The sequence below is a fragment of the Panicum virgatum genome, chromosome 2N, assembly GCF_016808335.1.
Source record: "Panicum virgatum strain AP13 chromosome 2N, P.virgatum_v5, whole genome shotgun sequence".
Lineage (NCBI taxonomy): Eukaryota > Viridiplantae > Streptophyta > Magnoliopsida > Poales > Poaceae > Panicum > Panicum virgatum.
Window position 1 is genome coordinate 33,317,678 of NC_053146.1, and position 20,721 is coordinate 33,338,398.

Consider the following 20,721-nt stretch of genomic DNA (forward strand, 5'->3'; position numbering starts at 1 on the left):
TGCCTCCAGAATTATGCGAGGAGTTTGAGCAGTTGAGTCTGGATTTCTTGCATCATACTTCGAGTGTAGCATTCGAGGCAGAGCCCACTCTAGAGGCAGAGATCCGACAGCATCAGAAGGAAGATGAGAAGCTGCAGGAGATTCGTGAGTTTCTCAAGAAAGGCAAGGCTCCTCATTTCAGAGAGGATGATCAGGGTACCTTGTGGTATAAGAACCGGATCTGTGTGCCAGATGTGAAGGATCTCAGGAAGTTGATCCTGAGTAAGGCTCATGATACAGCTTACTCTATTCATCCGGGTAGTACCAAGATGTACTATGATCTTAAGGAACGATTCTGGTGGTATGGGATGAAGTGTTCCATTGCAGAGTACGTGGCTATTTGCGACACCTGTCAGCGTGTCAAGGTTGAGCATCAGAGGCCAGCAGGTCTGTTACAGCCATTGAAGATTCCAGAGTGGAAATGGGAGGAGATCACTATGGATTTCATTGTCGGGTTGCCTCGTACTCAGAAAGGGTACACCTCCATATGGGTAGTAGTGGATCATTTGACGAAGGTTGCTCACTTCATTCCGGTGAACACTACTTACTCCAGTGCCAGACTTGCAGAGTTGTACATCTCCCGGATTGTCTGTTTGCATAGTGTGCCCAAGAAGATCATATCTGACAGAGGATCTCAGTTCACTTCACGGTTCTAGGAGCAGCTCCATGATTCGTTGGATATGAAGCTGCGCTTCAGTACCGCCTATCATCGTCAGACAGATGGGTAGACAGAGAGAACCAACCAGGTGTTGGAAGATATGTTGCGAGCCTGCGCTATTCAGTATGGTACCAGTTGGGATAAGTGCCTATTGTATGCTGAGTTTTCCTACAACAACAGCTACCAGGCCAGTCTGAAGAAGTCCCCCTTTGAGGCATTGTATGGAAGAAAGTGCAGGACTCCTCTTTATTGGGATCAGATTGGTGAGAAGCAGCTCTTTGGCCCTGACATTATAGAAGATGCAGAGCAGATGGTACAGACTGTGCGGGAGAATCTGAGGATTGCACAGACTAGGCAGAAGAGCTATGCAGATGGCAAACGGAAGGACCTGACTTTTAGCGTTAATGATTATGTATATCTGAAGGTGTCCCCGATGCGAGGAATCCGCAGATTCAACGTCAAGGGGAAGCTAGCACCTCGGTACATTGGTCCATTCAAGGTGCTCGAGAGTAAAGGCGAGGTTTCTTACCGCCTGGAGTTGCCTACCAGTCTCTCTGGAGTGCATGATGTCTTCCATATTTCTCAGTTGAAGAAGTGTCTACGAGTACTTGAGGAGCAGGCACCACTGGATGAGTTACATGTGCAGGAAGATCTGACCTATACTGAGCATCCAGTGAAGATTCTGGAGACATCGGAGAGGGTTACACGGAACAAGCGCATCAATATTTGCAGAGTTCAGTGGAGTCATCACAGTGTAGCTGAGGCTACATGGGAGCGAGAAGATGAGCTGAGGAAGACATATCCAGATCTCTTTGCTAGCCAGTCCAGCTGAATCTCGGGGACGAGATTCCTATAAGGGGGTAGGGTTTGTAACACCCTAATTTAAATTTCAGCTTTTATAATAAATTTAATTGGCTTTATTTAAATTTCTAAGGTTTATTATGCTTAGCCTTGCATTTAATTTAATTTTTCTTTCACAAGTAATTAAAATTTTTCTTGGTTTAAACTTATTTGTGCATACATGCTGGTGCATAAGTTTTATTTGTTTGAGTGCTTAGGGTTTCAATTCAAATTTCATTTGAATTCAAATTAGTTTGAGTTGGTTTGAAAAAAAGAAAGGAAAGGAAATAGAAAACCCAAACCAACCCAAACCGGCCCAAACCCCAGCGTCGGCCCAACCCGCGCTCCTTTCCCTCCAGCCCAAGCTCCACTCCCCATCCTAGCTCACCATGCCCGAGGCCCAGCTCGCCAGCGCCCCGTTCATCCTGCGTGCGCGCGCCCCCTTTCTCTCTGACGTGCGGGCCCCGCGAGTCAGCCGCTCCATCTGCTCACCGTGCGCTCGCCCCCGTCTCACTGCTCCCCGACCCCACCTGTCATCCCCGTCGTCCTCCTCCACCCGAGTTCCCCGGCCTCTACTGTGCCTCGCCCGACCCCCGCTGTCCCGTGGACCTCCCCGACACCCCGTGACCCACCGGTCAGCCTCGCCCGGCCCTCTAGAAGCTTCGCCCAGAGCCCGGGATCACGCCGAGCCGTTCCATGATCCGCTTCCTCCACGTTGCGCTCATCATGCCCGCAATCCTTGTCGGCCTTCTGTTCGTGGCATGCATGCCCAAAAACCCCGGCCGCCTCCTTTATTTGACACCCCCGCAGCCCCTGCACACCCACCTTTCCACGCCATCGCCGCTACCGCACCCCGGCCACCCCACCGCCTTGCTCCGCCATGCAGAGCACCCCTGCGCCGCCGCGGCCACGCTGCACCACAGCCTCACCAGAGCTGCGCAGTAGCTTCGCCGTGAGCCCAGGGACCTCACGGAGCTTGCCATCCTCGACCCCAGTCCCTGCAGCGGCCGGAATTGCGCCCGGACGCCGCCGCGGGTAAACCTGTTCGCCACCGCGATTTCTCGCCGCCGGTGAACCACAGGCTGCCCTGATCCGTTGTACACCTTCACAGGCCACGCCCGAACTAGATCAAGGGACCAGCAGGCCCAGAGATGCCCTGCAATGACCTCCTCTCCGAGCTCCGCCCAGTGCCATCACCGGATCTCGAAGCCGACACCCCTGCGCGCCGAGTTACCCCGACCCGAGCCCTCGGTGAGCATCAGTAACGCCTCCCCGTCCTTTTGCGCTAGATGTCAAGGCCTGTGGTCCGTGCCCAAGGCTGAAACACCGGTCGCCGGCGGCACACACCGCAGCTCCGCCGTGGTGTACTTCCTGCAGCACAGCACAGCCCCGCGCGAGCCTCATTTCGGCTTGCGTTAGCCTTGCACACGTTCACAGCCTCTTTTGCACCCAGATCCGATCCTAGAATGGCGCGAACGCGCGCACACCGGCGAGCACTACTGTGCAGACCCGCGACCGCCGTTGCGCGACCCGCCCAGTGCACTGCAGAGCCTCGCTAAGGCCCTAGGTGGATTAGGTATGTCGTGTAGGCCATCCCAGACCCAAACCCTAGTTGATTTGACCCCCGGAGCACCGGAATTGGTTAATTCCGGTGAACCCGAGCCGCGCGCCGCCGCGGAACCTGAAGTCAGGCGACCGGCGCCGCCGCCCCTGCGCCCAAACAGGTCCTAGCCGCGCGATCTGTGATGGACGCTCACGATTAGATTTAGATCTCATCAAACTCTGGCCCTTGGATCCCAATCCAACGGATCAGATCTACGCGTACCGCTTCAGCCTGGCTGTTTTGCTAAAGAGTCCCTAGACTTTCGCTGAATCAACCCGCGGTCCACTACATTTCAAAAGTAATTGCAGAAAGGTCTAGTTTTTAGCGTTTAGACCCCTGAGCTTTTCAGTATTAGAACACGCTGTCCAGCCCACCGGTTTTGCATGTTAGCCCCTGGATCTACCCTTTAATTATGTTTAGGTCCCTAGTTTTTGCGCAGAACCCCCTGTAGCTTTCAGTTTCTTGCAGTTTAGTCCCTGGATCTTGTTTTAGCCCTAGTTTTCGCGTTCGAGCTCCGTTTTAGGTGTTCTTTATGTCCACGCGATCGTTGTAATGCGTAGAAAAGTTCTAGCTCAGTTTTGTTTGCTGTTTTTATGTATTGGTGTACTGTTTCTTAGCATTTGCCTTTGTTTGCATGTATGTGTATGTGCTGGACCTTGTTTTGGCGTTGCGATCGTGAGTAGACGTTGATCCTTCGGAGGAGTGCCAGGAGCCACCTTTCGCAGGACACTTTGAGCAGCAGGAGCACTTTGAGGAAGGCAAGTATAACATGAACACCACCTATCACTTTTAAATACATTTTCATACTACATTTTAATATTGTATGCCTATAAGGACTTCCCTAGCCACTTTATATCCTTTGTATATCCCTTGGGTTGCATTTTGGTTAGTTGTGCTAGGTGCCGCGCTATAACACACTTGGTCCTTTTTAATTAATTTGATTAATGGCATATGCAATTTAATTCTGAGAGTGGTCATCTGTGTTCTGTGTTTGAGTGGCTCACGTCTCGTTAAAATTAGTTTTTCTAGAAACATGGTATAGGGGGCCAACATGGTGCTTAGTGCTTGGTTGGCCACTCTCCCTAAGGACTGGTTTATAGAGCGACAACCTGAGACAACAGCGCTACCACAAGACTGGAATGGGACGGTCTTGGCTTACTAATTAGGTCTTTTGGTTTGGAGTAACTTACCTACGGGGCAAGGGTGGTAAGCTTCTATGGCCCTCGTACTGAGTGGCCCCGTCTGTGCTTTGTGTCTGCCAACTAGACCTGCTCCATCGTCGCCGATCCAACCCTCGCGGTTACTCCTTACCAACGAGATTCTTTGTAACGGCCTCATAGTGAGTTTGCTAGTCATATCACCTATGGAAGTGTGATGAACAACTAGCGTAGCTCATGACTTGTGGGTAAAGATGTGCAACCTCTGCAGAGTGTAAAACTGGTATACTAGCCATGCTCACAGTTATGAGCGGCCCAGATCCTCCTTTTGATTAGTGGGGTTATTCTCCTTTGATTAGGGGGGTTCCCCGGGTGGTTTGGTTTGGTTCTCAGTAGTTCATAATTAATTTTGATTAATTACTATGTAATTGGGTTTATGGTAATTCATCCACTAGTAGTAATTAGCTTTAATAAAATTTTGCCAAGATTAAAAGCTAATGCAGTTGAGTAAGCCAACCTTAGAGCCTCATAGTTTGTGTTATACTTGTTGAGTACAAGTTGTGTACTCACTCTTGACTACTCTACTCTTTTCCTCTTGTTCTCTTTGGGGATACCCTACCGCTGCTCAGTTCCCGGCGACGCGGAGGAGTTCACCCGGAGCTACCAGGAGTACGAGGACTTCTAGGCGTTCGTCTCCCAGTCGACGTCCCTATGGCGCCCAGCTTCCGAGAGTTCCGTACCTATTTTACGCTTCCGCATACTTTGTATCAGACATTTTGACATTTATGTAATAAATAACATTCGTACTCACTTTATTATATCTTTTGCGTGATATGTGCTGTGATATACTATTCATTCTGTTGTATATACGTGTGACTTAATCCTGGCACGTATATGATTGCTCGGTTTATGTCCTTTTGTAAACCAGGTGTTACAGAAATCCACTACGGAGTTTCTCCACCAAGGAGGGGGTCTCCTCTTCCCCCGTACAAAGTGTCGGCACCGCTCCACACCAAGTTGGAGGGTCGTCGATGGGAATGCTTTGCTTGCCTCGGCAAGACTTCTCTTAAGCTAGCTCTCTCAAGAACTAAGCCTATACAAGTGCACAAAGCACTCTCTCAAAGCTTCTCACAAGCTATATATGACACTAAGCACTTATTGGATGGTTAGTGATGGATCTTTGCTTGGGCAGCACTTTCTTCAGCTCTTGAGGCTTCCAACCATGTGTGACAACCGGCCATGGGGCTATATATAGGCAGCACAAGCAAATATAGCCGTTGGAGAAAAACTGCCTGAAAAGTACCTAACGTCGGTTAATCCGACGCTCCTCCAATAGCCATCATCGATTCAACCGGTGATACTAAACTGCCCGCCTCAAAAACTAGCCGTTACGTGTACGGGCAATCAACCGATGCTGTGTCGGTTTAACCGGTGAGTGTAGTTGTCCTGTGAACTCTGAAAAACCAACTCTCTGGACAATTGCACCGACGTTCACCAAGATCCAATCGTAGGTTCATCCAGTGTATAGACCTTGCCTTCACTTCTGGATCCATTGCACTGACGTATTCAATATCTTCATCGTTGGTTCAACCGGTGAGTGTATTTCCAGTTTCCAGCCTTCTGGAAAACTGCACCGACATATATCTTTTGCTTTCATCGGTTTAACCGATGTATAGGAATGTTCTGCTTTTCTTTTGATGGCTTTAAGCGTTGAGTCTTCGTCGGTTTCTTCAACTTGTTTTCTTCATGTTTTCATCCCTTGGACCTAAAGTGCTGTATATAATCAACTAGAACACACACATTAGTCCAAGTGTTGGGTTGTCATCAAATCACCAAAACACATATGAGGAAATATGGCAACCATGGCATGAGAGGCTATTTCCCTAAAAGGGGCCATTTTCCTTACAATGGGATAACTTCGTTCCCGTTGAGGAGTATGGTTCTCGACTCCTCACCATCCAATTTCTTTGCACTCTTCGGGAGGTGGAAAACGGGGTTTATTTTCGACTTTTCGGGAAAGAGTATTTGCTTTCTTAGAAAACTTTTGCCGGCCACCTCAATTTCAACAAACGCTGGCCAATTTCTCTCGATCAAGCTTGCCGCAGTTTTAATCGTCATGAATTTTGGGGCTAGATTTCGGGTCAAGTTGTCCATGGCAAGTTTGCACCTCGGTGCAGCAACATTCATAATCCAACTCTTCAGTTGATGCACAAGTGGTTAACCATCACTCTCTTTTCGAGAGATGATGTCCGACCCGTGCGCAACAATGAGTTACTCATTCTTTATGCCATGGTCAACAAGATCAAAATCTCCCCCACGCGAGCTTTGGTTAAGCAATGGCTTTCGAATTTCAAGATGATGGGACCTATTGAGTGCACTTCTTTGATTACTCGTATCGCTACACGTATCGGTGCCTTAGAAGGGAATTCTATTCCTTTCAATGAGGGCGACCATGCGTATATCGACGAGGTTTATTTGATCCAAGGTCACACACTCAAGAAAGGCCCGAATGACTCTTTGATTTTCTTTTACTTGGGCTTTACAAATGAGATTCCGCTGCCCAATGCGGAGTTCCATTTGTATAATTGCCATTCGCTAACCACCCCTCTCGTTCCACGAGAAGGAGGTCGTAGGCATAAATCTTCTGGTTTGCCTAGCAGGATGACAAGGAGCAGGGCCAGAAGGGAAGCAGAACTGACACCACCGCCTCAGTAGCCACAGCACTTATCAACATGAGGCCGGTGGTTCGTCATGGCATAGTGCAAGCACTAAGGAGTGGGCACAGCAGGCACCAATCCGCCGGCCCACCAGTTCCAGTTCCAGCGGAGCCCCGAACCTCATCAGACGGACGGCCTCGTCCCGAGGTTTCGGCGCTATCACCCAGCAGCTAGGTGAGCTGCGGGTGCAGAGCGACAACATACAAGAGACACTGCACCAACACATCGATACATCCCAAGCATGGCAGCATCACACTGGCGAGAGACTCCACGATATGGGGCAATTGCAGTTGCAGCGACAGGAGGAGTGGAGGGCATACTGTCGCTGGACTGGTTTCAACCCCGACCAGCCGTAATGAGCCTGACTGCTTTTTATAGCCTTGCATGAAATCCATAAAAATTTGCAAAATCAGAAAACCCATAAAAATTTGCATAACTAAAAAAAATAAAAATTTACAAAAACTTAGAAAACACCAAAAATATTTCCTTTAATATGTGTAGTAAGCATGTTGTAAGTTTTCCTTATTGAGATGATGAATAGTTGCTCTGTTAATTTCCTTCATATGCTTAGTTATAACTTTATGCTCTACCTAGTTTTGGGTTTGTTGGCTTAAAAGTTCAAATCTTAAACTTGAAACTTGTGGGTAGCAAAAAGCATGATCCAAATCTAAGTTGTTGTGAGCTATGAAATGGTTAAATAGAGTCGCTATGATCTTCTCTTACGTGATGCTTGATATCCAGAGTATTTAATTTTGAAAACACAAAAATATAATAAAGTTCCTCGATGATACACTACAACAAATATAACCTTCTGCGACGAATACCTCATGACGACAGATGAAAATGTCATAAGCTCATTCCCTTTTATGATATTCTATAGGGGGAGGAATGGTTTAGTGACGAAAATTAAATGTTTGTCACTAAGACCAATCTAAAAACGTCGTAAACCATTACAATGCTATGTTATGATGAATACTCTTTCATTTTAATGACAAATATCAAGCGTAGCAAATTTATGACCATAATAGATCAGTATTTTTTATATTTTTGGTTCAAAAATGGGTAGCTTATGAGTGCATGCATGGTTATGTTGAATTTTTAATACTCGGACTTATCGCATTAAGCTCTGGCTATTCAATTTCGTTGGTGTAACATCCCGCCTCCCCGAGGCCGGGCCCGCTTACATCTGGCAGCTTAACTTAGGATATAGACTACCCTCACAGACCAACACCAGTCTTTTCTGCGCACTTTGTCCTCACTCGTGCGCACCCGGGAGAAGAACTTTCCGGTCGGTCACCCATCCCCAAATTTCTCCGAGTCAAGCACGCTTAACCTCGGAGTTCTTTCGAGATCGGCTTCCGGAAAAAAGTTGCAACTTATTGGTATGAGTATCCTATTAATCCTATTATCCTATTAATCCTATTAAGCCCTGGGTCGGGATGTCACATACTCACCCCCTTAAGAGACCGACGTCCTCGTCGGTCAATCCCAAGGCAGGAACGTCCTCTCTTGGCCACGTCCTGTACGTCCAGTGGCAACAGCCCATGTGCGACGTCCGTGGGTCCAGTGCCAATGGTCCTTGTGCCACGTCCGTGCGTCCAGTGCCAACGGCGCATCCCAGATGCCCGCGCACTGACCCGCCACGCGCCTGTCCACATACTGGTGGCATCTGCGCCCCCACGCGCTCTTGCTCATGCCCGTGCACTTACGCCCGTACGTGCCCGTGAAACCACGAGAGTCAGCTCTGATACCATTCTGTAACGTCCCGCCTCCCCGAGGCCGGGCCCGCTTACATCTGGCAGCTTAACTTAGGATAATGTAACACCCTAATTTAAATTTCAGTAATTAATAATAAAATTAATTGGATTTATTTAAATTTCTATGATTTAATTTGCTTAGCCCTGCATTTATAATTTATTTTTGCTTCATAAAGTAATTAAAATTTATTTTAGGGCTAACATGTTTGTGCATTCATGCTGGAGCATTGTTTTATTTGTTTGAGTGCTAGAGTTGAATTCAAATTAAAATTTGAATTCAAATAGGTTGTGTGAAGATTGGAAAAGAAAAAGAAGAGAGAAAACCAGAAATAGGAAAGGGCCAAACCCACTTAGCTCAACCCAGCAGCCCACCTTCCGCTTGGCCCACCTTCAGCCCGCACCCCTCCTCGTCGGTCCAAGGCGCAAAGCCCAGCTAACCCGTGCGCACCCCTGACACCGGGTCCCGCAGCTCAAGGACCCAGCGCTTCCTCCGCACGGACGCGCAGCGCCGTTCCCGCACCTGGGCCCGCACACCAGCGAGCGTGCGTTCTCCCCGCTGACGCCACAGACCCACCTGCCAGCGAGCACACCTGCCCCTCCTGACAGCAGCGCCCCCGTGTTTGCACGCACCCCTTACCCTACCCAGCGCCACCGCCAGGAGGCTAGCGCTCCTGCGTGCCCCTCCTCGCCTCCTCATCCCCCGGTGCGCTCCCACCGCCCATGGTCCAGCCTCGAATAGATCGATGCCGCAGAAGCCGAGCACAAAAGCTATCATCGTCAGCTGCTTCAGAAATCCCCGACGACCCCCCTGCGTGGCATGCCTTGCCTCTCCGTGCGGCCGTGGCGCCGTGCGCCCAGGTCTCCACGCTCGACCCCAGTCCATCTCCCAGCCAACTCATATCTTTTCTCCTGGGCCGGACCCAACCCGGCAGCAGCAAACACCTCGTTGTACTCATCGATCCGAATACGGACGCCCTCGCTGCAGCAACGGACTCCGAAATTGACGGCCATGTTCTGCTCGATCGTGTGCGCTGATGACGGGAGCAGCTGCGATATTCCCGTGGCCCTCTCACTCTATAAACCGAGGCACCGCCAGTCACCCTTCCCATCTACACGATCTTCCTCCCATCGCATGAGTCATCGCAGCCATTCCTCTCGGTTCCAGTAAGTTGCCATCGCCGGCACCACTTCATGTCCATCGGCGCGATGCCGCTACGGCACCGTCTCATCCATCTCGCACCCTCTTTGTCGTCACAGGACCGCCAGAAGGAACCGCCGCCGCTCGACGTCGCTCATTGTTGCCGTTCCAGGAAGTTCCCAGTTCGAGCTCTCCACGTCCCGAGATCAGCCCGCGCCGTCGCAGCTCTCCCCAGTGCCCTAGGTGAGATCCCTGTGCCTGAGCTTTCTGTTTTGCCGCTTCCGGGCTTTTTTCGTGGAGCGTAGAGCAATCTAGGGTTGTAGCAAGGAGCTCTATACACATGTTCATGGAGTCTGTGCGCTCAGCACGTTCTTTTGGCGATCCAGATGAAGAAGAAGGTCCACCAGCCGTTCGATCGAAAACCTATGGTGTGGATTAGATCATGAGATACCCCTTCCTGTGAATCTGGTTCACCGTAGACTACAGTTATAGCTCTCTGCTCCATAGATTCCGTAGATCGAGTTCACAGCACAGTACACAACCATATCCCCACGTGAAGGCTGCTGTACACATGCCACTTTTGCGTTTCAGTCCCTGTCCTTAGTTGTTATTGCCGTACAATTTTTTTTCCTGTGTCTTGCTAAATTTGCCTTCTAGCCCCGGAATACCTTGTTAATCACTGTTTTGACCCTAATCCTTGTATGTTAGACACTCCAGTACATGTTTTGTATTATTTTCGGGTCCTGTTCGTGCTACAGTACGCCCATTACAGTTTAATCCCTGTTATTTGCGCAGTATTGTAGATAAACCCTTGTATCTTATAACGCTTATATCTTTTTATTTATAGCTCCGTTTTTATTGGTTCTTGCGCTCACGCGATTGTTGTAACGCATAGAATAGTTCTAGCTTAGTTTTGTTCGCTATTTTTTATGTATTGTTGTACTGTTTCTTAGTGTTTGCTTTTGTTTGCATGTATGTGTATGTGCTGGACTTGTTTTGGCGTTGCGATCGTGAGTAGACGTTGATCCTTCGGAGGAGTACCAGTACCCGGAGCAGCCACCATCTTCACAGCAGTTTGAGCAGCAGGAGAACTTTGAGGAAGGCAAGTATAACATGAACACCACCTATCACTTTTAAATACAATTTCATACTACATTTTAATATTGTATGCCTATAACGATTTTTCTAGCCATTTTATATCTTTTATATATATCCCTTGGGTTGCATTTTGGTCAGTTGTGCTAGGTGCCACGCTATAACACACTTGGTCCTTTTAATTAATTTGATTAATGGTATATGCAACTTAATTCTGGGAGTGGCCCGTTTGAGTGGCTCACGTCTCGTTATAAAATAGTTTTGTTAGAAACATGGTTTAGGGGCTTACTGCTGGGTTGGCCACTCTCCATAAGGACCGGTTCATAGAGCGACAACCTGGGACAACAGCGCTACCACAAGACTGGAATGAGACGGTCTTGGCGTAATAATTAGGTCTTTTTAGTTTGGGGTAACTTACCTGCGGGGCAGGGGAGGTAAGCTTCAATGGTCCCTGCTCCTCCGGCTTGGTCTGTGCTTGGTCTGGGCACCCCCGGAGGTGGGCCCCATTGTCGCCGATCCACCCTCGCGGTTACTCCTTACCAACGAGATTCTTTGTAAAGGCCTCGTAGTGAGTTTGCTAGTCATCTCACCTACGGAAGTGTGATGAACAACTAGCGTAGCTCACGACTTGTGGGTAAAGATGTGCAACCTCTGCAGAGTGTAAAACTGGTATACTAGCCGTGCTCACGGTTATGAGCGGCCCAGATCCTCCTTTTGATTAGTGGGGTTATCTTCCTTTGGTTAGGAGGGTTTCCCCGGGTGGTTGGTTTGGTTTGGTACTCAGTAGTATCATAATTAATTGTGATTAATTTCTATGTAACTGGGTTTATGGTAATTCATCCACTTGTAGTAAATAGTTTTAATAAAATTTTGCCAAGATTAAAAACTAATGCAGTTGAGTCAGCCAACCTTAGAGCCTCATAGTTTGTGTTATACTTGTTGAGTACAAATTGTGTACTCACTCTTGCCTATTCTACTCATTTTCCTCTTGGGGATACTCTACTTCTGCTCAGTTCCTGCCGACGCGAGGGAGTTCAATCAGAGCTACCAGGAGTACGAGGACTTCTATGCGTTCGTCTCCGAGTCGACGTCCAGTCTTTTCTGCGCACTTTGTCCTCACTCGTGCGCACCCGAGAGAAGAACTTCCCTGTCGGTCACCCATCCCCAAATTTCTCCGAGTCAAGCACGCTTAACCTCGGAGTTCTTTCGAGATCGGCTTCCGGAAAAGAAGTTGCAACTTATTGGTATGAGTATCCTATTAATCATATTAAGTCCTGAGTCGGGATGTCACAGTTGGCATGTCAAATTAAGCTCCAACACGTGCGTGCATTTTTTTTTAAAATGGCGGTAAAAAAACAGCGACCTCTCCACGCGCGGGGAAAAAAATATAACCTCACAAGGGTTTGAACCCATGACCACATGCTGCAACAAGCGAGGCTTACCCATTGACCGCATCTGAACTTGTGTTTAAATCATCTGTAGAATATATTTTGTTTTTTACTGCCACCGTAGGGCGAGTTTAGTTGCAAGCTCGTATGTAAAAAAAGAAAAGAAAAAGAGGCGCACAAGAGAATCGAACCTGAGACCGACTCCTTCAGTGAAACCCTACACGTTCGACCCCTTCCCCTCGCTCAGTCGCTCCCACCCCCGCCGCCGCAATGCCTCTCCTCGCCCGCGGCGACAGCGCCCCACCGCCGAATCCACCCCACCACCGGCCGCTTCTCACACCTCGACGGCCGGCCGCATCTTCCACACCACCGACGGCGCATCTCCACCTTCGCCACTCTTTATTTCATTCTCCCTCGTCCCTCCTCTCTGCCGCAGAGCTAGCTCTCATTCTTCTGCATTCCCTTTTCAGATCCGTCCTCCTGCCGCCGCGGAGAAGGCGAATGCGGCAGGGGCGGATCAGCAGCAGGCCCCGGCCCCGGTGGCGGCGGAGGTGAAGAAGGTGGCGGAGGAGGACCCGCGGCTGCCGTCGCCGCCGCCACTCTTTGCCATAAAACTTCTTGTCAGCGGCGAAAGCACATCAAACCTCAACCCTCCCCACAACCAGGCAGCGGCAGTGCGATGAGATGGCCGACGACTTCACCGCCGGCGCAGGCGTCGGGGATCGCATCGAGGACGTCGTCCGTGCCGAGGTGAAAATGCTCGTGCCTCCTTCTCCTCCTTGCTACGGGGTGACCGAATCTGTGCTGGTGCAGGGCATCCACCCTCGTCCCTTGCCGGCCTACCTCAGCTCCGCTCGCGCCGATCTGCCTGCGCCGGTGGCGGCGCCTTGCCCCCTTGTTCGATCTCGGGGTAGGGATGTCGTGGGATGGTGTTTGGGTGCTGCTGCTAGATCCGTTGCAGCTTAGCAGCAGCTAGTGTATGACTAGCAAGAGGCTTCGATTATCAGTTTGTTTTTTCGTTCGTGATGTTGTGGTCTAAAGTTTGTTTCCACAGATGACATGTATCAGTGTTGTCATTAGTGCGGCTTCAGTGTACCTGTGTTGCTTACTGAACAGTTTGTATCTTGGTATTTTTACTTGCTGCCTATTCAATCTGCCTTCCATTGCGAAAATTATTAATTCGGACATGTAACTTTCATACAGGAGAGAAGGCCAAAGCCAAAGATCTCCACACTTAGAAAGAGTGTCATCGTTCTTCTTGCTTTAGACAACAAATATTTGAAAGGTACTGCTCCCAAAAATCAGAACACTTCTATCCATGTAATATCAACTAGGATCATATTGACCACAACAGTTTGAGATTTTTTTTTGCTGCGATTTGATTCGTTATTGCTCTTTGTTTTGCCCAGCTGCATCATCCTCACTTCAGAAATATTTTATATGTTTGGTGTATAATTGTATATGTTTGGTAATACCATTGTTTGTCATATAACAGTGTTATGGAGCAGTTTGTCCAAAACCATTTGTTTCAGTAATTAGTGTTTGAGCCTTCACTATGCTTCATACCAAATATTTATTGGACCTTAAAATTTCTGTCACTATTCTACAGTAGGCAATTGACGAAGATTTTTTTTTTTGAAAGCACCCAGGAGCACTGAGGAGTCATGTAAGATTTTTTGGTCGCCCACGCTGACCAGACTCAATGCCGACGAGGCTACCCGAAGAGTCTCAGAACGCGCCATACTGCAGGACACACACACGCACCACTCACGCTACAGTACCTGTGAGCACCGCACGCTCGAGCGGCGCTCGAATGCGGGCGGGTCCGCTCCGGCACCTGGGGAGCCAACCACCCGTGCTAACGCTCGGTCTCAAGATTTGAACTGAGCTTGCAGCAACGTTGCGTAGCTTAGTTAGGCTGACTAGCTGTAATTATTTCAACACTTTGTTGTCCGCTTGATAAATTGTTCATATGTTCCATGATTGCTGGCTGGCTTGTGCCTTCTGAAAATCAGGCAGGACTCTTAAATTCCCTTCTTTGGATGCCAACTACAACATATACAGTTATATACACTATAAGTGATCTGAACAGGTCAACCTGTTCAGATCACTTATAGTGATCTTGGCCTGCTTTAAAACACTTGTATTTGTATTCTAAATGATCTAATAGTGATTAGAAAACCTGTAGTAGACTAGTAGTACAGCTCTTTCATGATCTGTTAGTGCTCGATCTGCGTGTATTTGTCTGGGCTTATTAGTCTTGCATCAGTTAATTATTGATCTGTTTCATATTGATTTAGCTTATAACATTTGCAGTATTTGTCTGCTACATGTTTCATTTTGGTGCAGTTCTGTGAATGAAAGTCATTGCTTTATCCTATTTCAACTTGGCCTCTTCGTAATTACATCGGATCTGAGAGCAATAATATTTGCTCTGACAAATAATTAATTCATAATTCCTTGCTGTTTGTGTTGCTCCTCATTTTGCAATGCAGAGATGCAATTAAGCATGCATTTCTATCATTATCTAAACAAACAGCCATGTGTCTTCTTGATAGCAACCTAAAGAAATTTTACTTACTATAGTGCTATTTTGCAGGAAGCTGTGCTTCATTAATTGAAAAGTACCAGCTCCATATTCTTCAGAAGATGCTGAGGTTTGATGAAAGCAGCAATAAGGGGTTCAGATCTTTTGTTGTTTTTGTGAGAAATGAACATGTGTATGCAAAATGTTGCCCTGCATAGTTATTTTCTCCCAAGTGAATGCTAGAAAATTTGCTTTTGTAGATTTTGTACATCTATTTGTATTATCAACTTTAGTTGTGTGAATGATTCTTGTTATAATTGTTAATATATTGTGATAAAGTTATTACATGGAAGGAATGTGTATTATTTTGTGACAATCTAATTGCAAAAAAAATGAGCGGAATGTAATGTGGGCTCAAATTAACCCACCGTATGGGCCTGCTAGGTCACTAAATATTTGGTGCCGAATCAAATCGTCACGAAAGTGCTGCCACATAAGATTGAAATCGTCACGATAGTGCTGCCACGTCAGTTTCATGTCACTACCACATCATTCTTGTACAAGGTTTTGTGACATTTTAGAGATCTTTAACGACGAAAACTTGTGTCATAAATTAGTGACGATGCAAGAATCATCATGAAAATTATGATGAAAAATTATGTTTTCGTCGCAGAAGACCTTTTATTATATGGTATAGGCGACGAACTGATTTTTGTCACGCAAGTGTCATAGATTATAAAAGATGACAAAAATACCACTTTTCAGTGACATAAATAAAACGTCACAGAAGCTCATATGTGTTGTAGTGATATGAAATTTCTATCCAAAGCCATATGTTGTTTTCATTGCAAAACATTCCACATATGCAGCTTGCTATCTCATTGAGCTTTGTCAAATTGTTGTGACTCTTATTGAGATTCATTTCATACTCCCATGATCAAGATCACCTACACACTTCCACCACATGCTATGCTTCTACACTAGAAATAAGCAAATATACATCCATCCACAAATAAAACTCCAAGTCCATGTATGACACCTCTCTCTCAAAAATATATCAAGGATATGGGGCTATGCAAAAAGAAAATAAAAGATGCATACCCAAAGAAGGTATGCCACATGCTTCGGCATGTAAAAAAAACAGAGAATAAAAGATGCATACCCAAAGAAGGTATGCCACATGCTTAGGCATGTCAAAAAAGAAAAGAAAAGAAAGCCCCTTATCCAAAAAGAAAGAGATGGTGCATACAAAGGAGTTCATACACCATCCACAAAAAATATCCACACACTTGCACATCTTGATCAAGGTTTATGACTTGTTTTTCCTTTGGATCTAGTTTTGACTTAGCAAAATATGAGAAGTAGGTATGCCTTCAAATCCTCCATACCTACAGCTCCACAAAAACAGCCAATAGAGATAGGTCAAAGAAGAAAGGCACAATAAAAATCCTTGGTAAGGAATCATACACATTGAGTGATCTGAGAGATCATCTGAGGAACTTTATAAATTTCTTCTGAAAAACTTTACAAAACCTCCGGATTGACGGTTGAACTAAAGAGAAAGAAATATGAGTACTCTATGATACCGTTCTGACTCTCAACCGCCAAAGATGAGGTGAAGCTATAAGTTCCACAGGAGTAAAGTAAGAGGTAAGAACAAAGGCCAACTTATTCAAAATTAAGGTAAGAAGTATTTGGTTGTACCTAAGTATGAGTTGGAAATACAACATCGTAGCAACTCCTGATCAACAACGAGCGCCTTGTTTTGCTCGGGACGAGCAAAAGGCTAGGTTGGGGGTGTTGTTGACGGTCGTTAAGTGCGAAATATGACCGTCAACCATACTCATAAAAGAAAGAAAACTATACCTCTTACTCGCATATTTGTATCACTAACCTAGCTCCACAGTTGTTTTCGAAGATTTATGATTTCAGGAGCACAAGTTCCGAAATAAGAAGAAAACACGAAGAATACACAGACAAAGTCGCAGAAGATCACGTCCTGCGTAACACATGCAAAAGAGGCCCACCTGACAGACCAAACCGACCAACGAAGCCCCGGCACCGACGTACCAACATCAGGGCCCACCAGGCAGTGTACCAGAGAAAGACGGTGGCTAGAGGCGGCAAGGTGGGCCGGCCGAACCAGGGGTTCGGCCAGCCCCCCTGAAAGCCATCCTGGTGCATGTTGGCGGGAAGTTTGATCTGATCCTTCTGAAGGCGGTTATGAATGTTTCCATGTATAAACTTGGCGGGGGCCGACCTCAAGGGCTATATAAGGGGCCTCCCACCACTGTCACAACACACACCACTTGAAGGCCTCACTCTCACACTCTCTTGTGACTTGTACTTCTTAGGGTAGTGGAGCTAGGCTAGTACTTCATCTCCTTAGCGAATCCAGTCGTCCTCGGGATCGGCGAGCAATCCTCGGCCTCTGGTATGGCTTTGTATTCCGACTTTCGTTATGTTATTCATTCTGAGTTCGTTCTTGGTTATCTTGCTATGTTCGTAGATTGCTTAGCCTTGATCTATGCTTTATCAAGTTATACTAGTTGCTTGCTTAGACCAGATGATCTAGGTAAGGATATCGGTTCGTTGTGCTTTCGGGCTTGCCTTAGCATCTTACCTGTCCATCCGAAGGGTGGGGGACCAGGGGGTGCTAGGGTAGTGACCTCATATGCGGGCATGGTGCCTGGGTATGCTGGATTATTCGGATATGACATTGCTCCATGGTGTGACTAGGGTAGACCGCAGGTGGTGATAGCCCTATCGGTCCGCCGGGAAGCTGCTTCTCGGTTAGCGGACTCCCCGACGTTCGGGTATCGTGTAGGAGTTCATGCAAAGATGAAACGGGACTGGTTGTTCTCCAGTGCGGGCCATTCTCCCCGATGTCCCTATTTTTCTGGCACCTGCAGCTCTAAGCATGTGGCTAATGTAACTTATCTGCTAATATGAATAGTATACTAGGATCTGTGCCTATGCTCCCACTAACCTTAGGTGTGCTTGTTTATTCTTTATTCATGAGAGTTGGTTGTTCTGTGTGTGTCACATTACCCTTGATTGTCCTTTATTTATCAGTTACCCCTGTGTAGTCAGTAGTCTGCACCTTACTTCATAATGTCATGGTTATGGAACTAGTAAATATCTTTACACAACCTCGCTATCCCTTGGGAAAATATAAATAACCATACCCTGAATACTTCCGGGTGAAATGCTACAATGGTATATCCATGCGCTTGCGAATCTTTCTGTAAATGTTAAGACATACCAACACGGCATTTCTGGCGCCGTTGCTAGGGACACCCCCGTTCCTAGTGATTGCGCTAAGAAATATCAATAGTATTTGTGATTCTCTGTTCTTGCATAGTACTTATCTTTGAGTGAGATCAGTTCTCTTACTCGCGGGTTTGTCGCTCTGTATTTATACAGAGTGCCGTAGTTTGCTATGGGGTACCAAATTTAGACTACGGTAGTAATCAGTAGCATAGACGTGGTGTCTAGGCTAAAAGTTACCTTCGTTTGCCTTATATCCCACAGTCTGTGAGGTAGTCCACAGGTGGTGACAGCCCTATTGGTCCTTAGTAGTCCTCTGTTGACGGTCATTAAGTGCAAAATATGACTGTCAACTATACTCATAAAAGAAGAAAAACCATACCTCTTACTCGCATATTTGTATCACTAACCTATATAAGAGGCCTCCCACCACTCTCTCTCACACACACAACTTGAAGGCCTCTCTCTCACACTCTCTTGTGACTTGTACTCCTTAGGATAGTGGAGCAAGGCTAGTACTTCATCTCCTTTAGTGAATCCAGTCATTCTCGGGGTCGGCGAGCAATCCTCGGCCTCTGGTATGGCTTTGTATTCCAACTCTCGTTATGCTATTCATTCTGAGTTCCTTCTTAGTTATCTTGCTATGTTCTTAGCATGCTTAGCCTTGATATGTGCTTTATCAAGTTATACTAGTTGCTTGCTTAGATCAGATGATCTGGGCAAGGATATCGGTTCGTTGTGCTTTCGGGCTTGCCTTAGCATCTTACCTGTCCATCCGAAGGGTGGGGGACCCGGGGGTGCTGAGGTAGTGACCTCATATGCGGGCATGGTGCCCGGGTATGTGGGATCCTACGAATATGACAGTGCCCCTCGGATATGACGGTGCTCCATGGTTTGACTGGGGTAGACCGCAGGTGGTGACAGCCCTGTCGGTCCGCCGGGAAGCTGCTTCTCGGTTAGTGTACTCCCCGACATTCGGGTATCGTGTAGGAGTAAATGCAAAGATGAAACGGGACTGGATGTTCTCCAGTGTGGGTCATTCTCCCCGATGTCCCTAATTTCCCGGCACCTACAGCTCTAAGCATGTGGCTAACATAACTTATCTGCTAACATGAATAGTATACTAGGATCTGTGCCTATGCTCCCACTAACCTTAGGTGTGCTTGTTTATTCTTTATTCATGAGAGTTGGTTGTTCTGTGTGTGTCACATTACCCCTGATTACCGTTTATTTATCACTTACCCCTGTATAGTCAGTAGTCTGCACCTTATTTTATAAAGTCATGGTTATGGAACTAGTAAATATCTTTACACAACCTTGCCATCCCTTGGGAAAATATAAATAATGATACCCTGAACACTTCCGGGTGAAATGCTACAACGGTATATTCGTGCGCTTGCAGATCTTTCTGTAAACGTTAAGACATACCAACACGGCATTTCTGGCGCCGTTGCTAGGGACACCCCCGTTCCTAGTGATTGCGCTAAGAAATGTCAACACCCTCCATGTTCAGATATAGCGTAGAGCCGTTGGCCAGAGTCTCCTGACCATTTCAGGGGTAAGCCGGTGCCCAAAGCGAGTATCTAGCCCTAGAGATCGACCTTAACTCATCTAGTACTACGTCAGGAATCCTCTCTATCCTCGCCACATATCTTCGTGTGTTCTTGGACCGACTCAGTTAGAAGTTAGTGCACACACGTTCCCTGTGGATACAATAACCCTTGAATACTCACGGGTGAAAGCTACAACGGTATCCGTGCGCTTGTGGATTTATTCGCAGTCGTTAAAATACCCAACAAGCTTTCTAGCGCCGTTGCTGGGGAATGGTTGCTGTATCTCTCTTCGAACCTAGTTGGTCCTCGTATCTTATCTTTTCAAAACAAAAAAAACTCTTATCTGTTGTTTTTTCTTATCTCTTTTTTCTATCCTCACCCCTTCTATCATGGAGTAGCCATCTATCCTAAGCTTCTCTGCTCTTAAGGGTGAGCTCCTAGAGCCTCCGCAATCTGACCACCCAATTCTTGCATCTAGCTATGAGCTCCGCCCCGACCTTATTGCTATGGTTCAGAAACTGTCGTTCTCTGGGTTATATAGCAAAAACCCTTACTATCATCTACGGGAGTTTGAGCAAGTGTGTTCATATCGCGCCATCGCAGGCATGTCACATGATACCCTTAAGTGGAAGTTGTTTCCCTTTTCTCTTGTTGAGAGGGCGAAACAATGGTACACGCATATCGTAGGAAGCGTGAACGGAAGCTGGGATGAACTGAGAGACAAGTTTAGTCTTTCATTTTCCCCCAGTCCCGTATTGTCACTTTACAAAGGGATATCCTCTGCTTTTAGCAGAATGAGAAGGAAACCATAGGTGCGGCCTGGGCCAGGTTTTCACTTCTTCTGAAATCTAGCCCTAACTTGTCAATATCCGATCATGTGTTGCTTCAATATTTTTACATCAGGCTCGACACAGAATCTGCCCTTTACCTTGACATTGCCGCTGGAGGATCCTTTTCCCATAAGACTCCGTCCAAAGGT

The 20,721-nt window shown here is 47.0% G+C and overlaps 1 protein-coding gene across 3 annotated transcripts; it reads left to right on the forward strand.

Moving 5' to 3' along the window:
- The first annotated feature begins 12,570 nt into the window (after nucleotides 1-12,570).
- LOC120660216 lies at nucleotides 12,571-15,271 on the forward strand. 3 transcript variants are annotated; one of them, XR_005669436.1, is made up of 3 exons: nucleotides 12,571-13,142; nucleotides 13,206-13,677; nucleotides 14,992-15,271. XR_005669436.1 is itself a non-coding variant. In XM_039938630.1 (3 exons), the coding sequence occupies exons 1-3, from the start codon at nucleotides 13,077-13,079 to the stop codon at nucleotides 14,277-14,279; spliced, it is 393 nt and encodes a 130-aa protein (XP_039794564.1). In that variant the 5' UTR covers nucleotides 12,571-13,076; the 3' UTR covers nucleotides 14,280-14,441. The 3 variants fall into 3 exon arrangements, 2 of the variants coding, with proteins under 2 accessions (XP_039794564.1, XP_039794565.1); XM_039938630.1 differs by lacking the exon at nucleotides 14,992-15,271 and adding an exon at nucleotides 14,035-14,441 and having other exon boundaries at nucleotides 13,596-13,677; XM_039938631.1 differs by having other exon boundaries at nucleotides 12,577-13,142; nucleotides 13,596-13,677.
- Nucleotides 15,272-20,721: the final 5,450 nt, after the last annotated feature.

Bases quoted from the DNA above. Each gene is read 5' to 3' on its own strand.
- LOC120660216 (XM_039938630.1), top strand. From the start codon at position 13,077: ATGGCCGACGACTTCACCGCCGGCGCAGGCGTCGGGGATCGCATCGAG. The intron at 13,143-13,595 runs GTGAAAATGCTC...ACTTTCATACAG, and splicing joins AGGACGTCGTCCGTGCCGAG to GAGAGAAGGCCAAAGCCAAA. The intron at 13,678-14,034 runs GTACTGCTCCCA...TTTTTTTGAAAG, and splicing joins AGACAACAAATATTTGAAAG to CACCCAGGAGCACTGAGGAG.